General features: G+C 43.7%; 5 protein-coding genes across 5 annotated transcripts; all 5 read right to left on the bottom strand.

The window, feature by feature from the left end:
• Nucleotides 1–238: 238 nt before the first annotated feature.
• On the bottom strand, nt 239–1,972 carry LOC131534144 (uncharacterized). The gene is made up of 3 exons (XM_058766816.1): nt 1,677–1,972; nt 919–1,002; nt 239–734 (listed from the first exon to the last, which is right to left on the bottom strand). The coding sequence occupies exons 1-3, from the start codon at nt 1,823–1,825 to the stop codon at nt 239–241; spliced, it is 729 nt and encodes a 242-aa protein (XP_058622799.1). The 5' UTR covers nt 1,826–1,972.
• A 520-nt stretch (nt 1,973–2,492) lies between these two features.
• Nucleotides 2,493–2,862, bottom strand: LOC131534380 (histone H4). The gene has a single exon (XM_058767212.1). It carries the CDS (start codon nt 2,843–2,845, stop codon nt 2,534–2,536), a length of 312 nt encoding a protein of 103 aa, XP_058623195.1. The 5' UTR covers nt 2,846–2,862; the 3' UTR covers nt 2,493–2,533.
• A 600-nt stretch (nt 2,863–3,462) lies between these two features.
• LOC131534340 (histone H3) lies at nt 3,463–4,077 on the bottom strand. The gene has a single exon (XM_058767173.1). It carries the CDS (start codon nt 4,030–4,032, stop codon nt 3,622–3,624), a length of 411 nt encoding a protein of 136 aa, XP_058623156.1. The 5' UTR covers nt 4,033–4,077; the 3' UTR covers nt 3,463–3,621.
• A 473-nt stretch (nt 4,078–4,550) lies between these two features.
• LOC131534358 (histone H2A-like) lies at nt 4,551–5,027 on the bottom strand. The gene has a single exon (XM_058767189.1). The coding sequence runs from the start codon at nt 4,994–4,996 to the stop codon at nt 4,610–4,612; it is 387 nt and encodes a 128-aa protein (XP_058623172.1). The 5' UTR covers nt 4,997–5,027; the 3' UTR covers nt 4,551–4,609.
• A 430-nt stretch (nt 5,028–5,457) lies between these two features.
• On the bottom strand, nt 5,458–6,443 carry LOC131534328 (histone H1-like). The gene has a single exon (XM_058767161.1). The coding sequence runs from the start codon at nt 6,118–6,120 to the stop codon at nt 5,473–5,475; it is 648 nt and encodes a 215-aa protein (XP_058623144.1). The 5' UTR covers nt 6,121–6,443; the 3' UTR covers nt 5,458–5,472.
• Between the last annotated feature and the right edge of the window lie 924 nt (nt 6,444–7,367).

The raw sequence follows: 7,367 nt of genomic DNA, 5'->3' as shown, positions 1-7,367 counted from the left end.
TGTGGGAAAGCTATTCTTGCCCGTGTAGACAGAGAAGTCCACAGTATATCCATTTGATGAGTCTGAAAGGATGAAAAACTTGAACTTTGTCAGCTTGGCTTTCATGCACGGTGTCACTTCTCTCTTTGCTCTGCATGCCACCAATCTTTCATTCACAGCTAAATTTCTTCTAGGATGATAGAAGGCTTTGCACGCAAGACGGATCGTGTTCATGAGGGGTTTGATCCTGAACAGACGGTCATGTTGGGCTGTGCCCCTCTTTCTGTCGTTTTCCTCGTCTGCGTCTGGGTGACTCATGTGTACATTCCATGAAATGGTGCGATATCTGTCCCTTGACATAACTGTGGCGGAAAAGGCAGAGAGAAAAGGCTGTCCTCCGCCAGTAGTCAGCGATGGAGCTCATCTTCACCGCGGCCATGTAGAAAACGAGTCCGATGTAGCGGTAAAGCTCATCAACACTGACATCGGTCCACTTGTACTTGCGGCCCTTTGCAGCTGCCCTGGCGGCCTGAGCATTTGTGTTGTGGCACAGGTTATCCACGGCGCTGTCTGTGAAAAACAGTTTGAAAAGACTCATGGGAGAGTTCGCGTCAGCAGTAGACAACTGCGGTCCAGGTTCCCGAGCAGGCAGGAATCTCAGAGTCTGTGGAGCCCCGTCAACATCAGTCTCTGCTTTCCATGAAAGAGTCCTGGCTCTCTTTGCAGCAGGCATCTGCTCACGGTCATTATCACATCTGAGGAAAGAGCATGCACATGTGAACATGCTGACAACAGGATCACAACAGCATTATCAATCCAGTGTATCAACCACTCATTAAAAGAAGTGATTTACAAATATGTATAGTTTGTATATTATCAAAAGTAAGTAAACAAAAGTAAAATAATAGATGTAAAAATAAATAAATACAGCACACTTACTGGTTAAGATTGTCTGCAGCACTGAAAACTGAACAAAGCTTGCGTGCTGCTCTTGTGTGATATGCACCAGAAGGTGCCACGTTCCTAAAACAAACAAACACAAAAATAAATAAATAAATCAAAACATTTGTTATCTTAGATTGTCAAAGGTATAGCATACCAGTGCATGCATAAGTGATGAGCAATTATAGGCCTATGGACTGATGGGACACCAACATACATATACCAACATGTTTGCAAATATCTGATTAGGTGTAAATGTTTTAAGTTTAACTTCGTTAATGATGCAGTATATGACATTAGGCAAGGCAAGTTTATTTATGTAGCACATTTTATACACAGTGGTAATTCAAAGTGCTTTACATAAAAGAAAGTGAAATAGTTATAAAAAGTCACAAAAATAAAAACAAGGAATTAAAATAATAATAATAAAAACAAGATATACAAATTGATTTAAAAATAATTTAAAACAGACAATAAAAAACAGACATTTATCAACGGCCATAAGTTAACCAAACTATAGGCCATTGATATAACTGTCAGTCAAACTTTTTTTTTTTTTTTTTTTGTCACATTACATAACATTTACTCAGTTACATGTTTTGTAAGACAGTTAAATGGTATGGAAACTTAAAAGAACATCACATTTTATTCATAACATTACAAACTTATTTCAGTTTGACAATAAACCTGAAATAGCTGTATGAGCATGCGCGGCTATTTATAAAAACTACTGTAAGAAAGAATAAACGACTTACTCGTTACAAATTGTATCCTTTGTTGTATCAAAACTCTCCTGAAAAGGAAAGCTTTCATCCTCCAAATCTTCGTCGTCTTCTGAAGAAAAGGCGGACTCTTCCTCGCTGTCTGTGATCGTCTGGAGAGCGTCCTCGCGCGTCTGTGCCATCGCGATGAACAGGTTTATCGTGGGGCGTTTAACGCGTTTCTGCGGCTCATATCAGATCATTACCATATTAATAAGGGCTTTTCGGATGTGTACAGTTAGACCAGTGTTAGAAATCAGAACAGAAACACTTGATCCCTCTCCTTGCACTTCCTCTTTCTACAAATAAAATGGCCAAACTCTCTTTGGCGCCCATTCTAATGTGAAATGGCTGAAGTATCTTTCTCTCTGATTGGGTGCATTTACACAACGATTGTCTTAGCGGGTATTTCATTGGGGGGAAAGGGCGGACTGTGCAGACACCCGCTCCATAGTCTCCACCCCTGAATTACCGATCCATACAAGCTCTTGGTTCATTGTGTTTACTTTCCCGCTTACATTCTGGATAAACCGGTCACTGTTTCCAAAACGTTTCACTATTTTGAGTCAATGAAACTCATATAGAATGGACATATGTGAAGCATTTTTTAATATACACGCCAAATAAATCCCTTGGGAAAAAAAAAAAAACATTAGTTTGAAATAAAATGGTTTTGCAAGGAACCATAACATTGTGTGTGTGTGTGTGTGTGTGTGTGATAAATATTTCACATAAGTGCTTTCAAAACCATAACATAAAAACTATAAGAATATATAATAATAAAAACTCCTTTTGAAGATATGTGTGGCTCTTAAAAGAGCCGTTGGGTTTCTATGGGAACACGGACGTGTTTATCCTCCGAAGCCGTACAGAGTGCGTCCCTGTCGTTTCAGCGCGTACACGACGTCCATGGCGGTGACGGTCTTTCTCTTGGCGTGCTCGGTGTAGGTAACGGCATCGCGGATCACGTTCTCCAGGAACACCTTCAGCACACCGCGGGTCTCCTCGTAGATCAGACCGGAGATACGCTTGACTCCGCCGCGGCGAGCGAGACGACGGATGGCGGGTTTGGTGATGCCCTGGATGTTATCCCGCAGAACTTTACGGTGCCGCTTAGCGCCTCCTTTCCCGAGTCCTTTACCGCCTTTACCTCTTCCAGACATGTCTAAGATTCTTCTTGTAAACAACAAAAGTGAATGTATACCGCTACATGCTTCAGGGAGGCTTTTTACATTTGCTTACAGGACCTAACTGAAACCCACCCCGAGTCACATGGCATTCACCCCCACCCCCGCTAGTTAGAGCAGGAAAGAATATGGTTTATAACCCCTAACCTTGATTTAACATTGTGTACTGTTTCGTATTAAAATGTTAATTCGGCAAAGATTTATAAGATCATATCTACATAATATTTGCATGTATACATTTGGCGTACGCTTTGAGCTTCATCATCATCATCATCATGCTTAGAGCCGCGCGCCATCATTTGAGCTGCAGGAACGCGCACCGAGATAAACGGAGATCAAACATCAGTCATTCTCAATCCCCCCGTAAATAAATTCCATTTATAATGAAATTACCTCTAACGTACTCACACATCAAACATAGCATGATATATCTATAATGTTGTTTTAACAACTTATAATTATTAGTTTAACATTTAGGAAACTGCACTTAATATTATACACATTAGAAGTAGTTTTTTTTTTTTAGTGAAGTGTGCCATTGCGTAAAACAGTTGATTTAATGTTAAAAGTAACATCTGTTACCTCTTGCCTTTGAGTGTATTCTAATGGGAAACTAAGTTGAATAAACGAAGACCCAAACAAATAATTAGTGTTACTTTCTATTGAACGTTAGATGAAATTCTCTCGTTTAATATGATTTAGGTGGCTCTTAAAAGAGCCTTTGGGGTTTAAAGACTTATGAAATCAGGCGTTTAAGCGCGCTCTCCGCGGATGCGGCGCGCCAGCTGGATGTCTTTGGGCATGATGGTGACTCTCTTGGCGTGGATGGCGCACAGGTTGGTGTCCTCAAACAGACCGACCAAATAAGCCTCGCTGGCCTCCTGCAGGGCCATGACAGCGGAGCTCTGGAAGCGCAGGTCCGTCTTGAAGTCCTGAGCGATTTCTCGCACCAGACGCTGGAAGGGCAGCTTGCGGATCAGCAGCTCGGTGGACTTCTGATAGCGACGGATCTCTCGCAGAGCCACGGTGCCGGGCCTGTAGCGGTGAGGCTTCTTGACGCCGCCGGTGGCCGGAGCGCTCTTACGGGCGGCTTTGGTAGCGAGCTGCTTCCTCGGGGCTTTGCCGCCGGTGGATTTACGAGCCGTCTGCTTGGTTCTTGCCATCGCTGCGATGTACTTTTTTTCTGCGTACTTAAAAAATGCTGCTCTGTCTTATACTCGCCTGCTTTTAAAGCATCATACGGCCACGAGCTTATGGTGTCATAAAGGTGCAGAGGCTTGTGATTGGCTGATGTGTGACGTCTGCGCATGACTGCTAGCCAATGACTGCGCAGCTTCTGTTTTCAAACGGGGCTGTTTGTTTCCCGCTCAAAATGCTTTGTCCTGTTTATTTTAGGCGGTCAAAGTCCCTTTCAAGGATTTTTAGTCTTGGTTTAAGCATAAAGCACACACTACACTAACAAACTCTCTACAGATTTCACAGTAACGTTTTATTTATTCATTGTGAAATATTAATTTACTTTTTGGCTTTATCTTAGGCTATTGAAGGTATTTGTAATTTTCCAAACTCAACAGTTTGTTTATTTGATTGATTACCTTTTCTTGTTAAAAAAAAAAAATATATATATATATATAGTGTGTTACTACTGATTAAACAAACTTGACAGGAAAACGCTCTCTGATAGATAAAATGGGGTGGCTCTTAAAAGAGCCTTTGGGTTTCAAAAAGACTTGAATCTGCTTATTTGGTTTTGGCGGCTTTCTCGGTCTTCTTGGGCAGCAGCACGGCCTGGATGTTGGGCAGCACGCCGCCCTGAGCGATGGTCACTCGGCCCAGGAGTTTGTTCAGCTCCTCGTCGTTGCGCACCGCCAGCTGCAGGTGACGGGGGATGATACGGGTCTTCTTGTTGTCCCGAGCGGCGTTTCCAGCCAACTCCAGGATCTCAGCCGTCAGATACTCGAGCACAGCGGCCAGATAAACCGGAGCACCGGCACCGACGCGCTCGGCGTAGTTTCCTTTGCGGAGAAGCCTGTGAACACGACCGACGGGGAACTGCAGCCCTGCTCTGGAGGACCGAGTCTTAGCCTTCGCTCTGGCTTTACCACCGGTTTTGCCTCTTCCACTCATTGTTCAATGTTCGTATAGCAAGAATGATAAGTCCACGAGCCCGCTCTACTGGTTTTAAACGAACCTGCCAGTCGCCCATTGGTTTAGAGCCTTGTAAGATTTTAAACCAATCACTGAACTTCCCTCCAACACCCACCGCCAAAGCCACACCTCCACAGCCTGCATTCGGATTGAAATACATTACAGAAAACATTGAAGAAATTGTGATTGGGGGGTTAAATAAGTTTATTATAAAAAAAAGGGCAATATTATTTTTTACCTAATTAAATTTAGATTGGTGATCCATTAAAGCTGTTCGTATTAATAAAAGTGAATAACTTTGTGGCTTTTCTAAATTCAGTCAACATGTAAAACACAGTGGAGGTAAACACATAATATTACAATAATTTAAGTTAAGAACTGAACTGCACGTTTGCTCTTTCTGTAGTTTGTGGGTGGCTCTGAAAAGAGCCGTTGGGGAATAAAACAGTACATGTTTACTTCTTCTTGGGAGCTGCCTTTTTAGGCTTTGCTGCTTTAGGCTTTGCAGCTTTAGGCTTAGCAGCTTTAGGCTTGGCCGCCTTGGGTTTGGCAGTCTTGGCTTTTTTGGGGCTCTTGGCTGCTTTCTTGGGCGCTGCCGGCTTCTTTGCCTTCTTGGGGCTCTTCGTCGCCTTCTTAGCGGCTGCAGCGGCGGGTTTCTTGGCCTTCTTGGGTGATTTCTTAGCGGCGGGCTTCTTTGCCGCTGCGCTCTTTGGCTTCTTGGCAGCAGCGGGTTTCTTGGCCGCGGGCTTCTTGGCTTTAGGAGCCGCTTTCTTGGCTGGCTTCTTCTTGGTCTCGGTCTTGCTGAGCTTGAAGGAGCCGGAGGCGCCGGTCCCTTTGACCTGCACCAGGGTACCTTTAGTCACCAGGCTCTTGATGGCGAGCTTGACGCGGGAGTTCTTCTTCTCCACGTCGTAGCCGCCGGCGGCGAGAGCTTTCTTCAGCGCGGCGAGGGACACGCCGCTCCTCTCCTTGGACGCGGACACGGCTTTGACGATCAGCTCACCGACGCCTGGACCTGCATTCTTGGCTTTAGCAGCGGACTTCTTCTTGGGCGCTTTGGCCGGCGGAGCGGCAGGAGCCGGGGCTGGAGCGGTTTCTGCCATTGATACGAGCGGATTTACAGACAGTCTATCAGACACTGAGTTCAAAGATGAGTGTCGCTCGAGCAGCGCTGCGCTCTTAAACAACACATGAGAACCTTATAGACTCAACCCGCCGCTCGGTGTCTGCGCGCGTCTGCGAGATCCTCGCGTTTGTGTTTTCTTCTTCTACATTGAAGGGCAAAACTCGAGTAGTAAAACAGTTTGACGCAGTAAAAACCAAGCGAACACCAAGCAGAGGCTCTTGACTTTCTTTGGAGACTAAAATACGCGGCGAGGAAATGTTTGTTTTGCCCCGGTCAGATCAAACTCAAGGTGAGCATCAGCCACGGAACAAAGCCGCGTGTAAATCTAATGCCTTGTTTAAGTGGGAAAGTTGATAAAGGATTAAAATCGTCATCTGTGTGTTTCAGAAACAGTTTGAAAGTGAATATAATGAAATGAGCATGAGTGAAGGGCGTGTGCAGTGTTTCATACAGCTGTTGTTTTGGGCAGCTTGAAGCACAAACATCTGGAGGCTTCGAGTCTGTTTGTGACTCATGTCAGAGGCCCGTTTCAGAAAGGAGGTTAAGTGAAAACTCTGAGTATCTTAACCCTGAAATGAAGGAAACTCTAGGTTTTCCGTTTCAGAATGGGAGGTTTGTCAAATCCCAGAAAGCACAGTAAGTCAAGCCCATTTCTGAAAGAGAGGTAATTACTTGGAGTCAGTTACCGTGGTAACCTACTCTGTGAACCTAACCTGGCCAGGAGCAGGTGCCTGTACCATGATGGCAGATGAACAAAATCAGAGTTATATGATTAGTTTTGAGTTGACAAAACCAAACCACCCCAGTCTGGCTTTATTGGTACCATGATGCTGATCATCAGCTTTCTTTGTCAACTCAGGCATATCACAAACACATCCCAAAAGCAAACATTTGCAAACACCTTTGCCATAATATTAATTCCTGTTAGGTTTTTGTGTGTTGTGTTTTGCAAAAATTGTTTTATGAAATTGAAAACTGAGTCAAAGGCCGAGAATTAGTGTAAGGTTTTGCAGATTTGCACCTGCCCCACATTTCACAACTCAATGTATGCTTTTGTATATTTGATGCATTTAAGCCCTATTTTATAATTGTTTACAACAGAAAATATTCAATATATTGTGAAAGATAAATGGATGTAATATTTAAATGTTGGGCTAAGGTTACCTATAACTGAAAATTCATTATTAAGGTCATTGTATACTGAATCCGAAATTTGCATCCATA

Source organism: Onychostoma macrolepis, chromosome 25, assembly GCF_012432095.1.
Source record: "Onychostoma macrolepis isolate SWU-2019 chromosome 25, ASM1243209v1, whole genome shotgun sequence".
Classification (NCBI taxonomy): domain Eukaryota; kingdom Metazoa; phylum Chordata; class Actinopteri; order Cypriniformes; family Cyprinidae; genus Onychostoma; species Onychostoma macrolepis.
The sequence above is the reverse complement of the archived record's forward strand: the minus strand, read 5'-3'. Positions and strand labels throughout refer to the sequence as shown.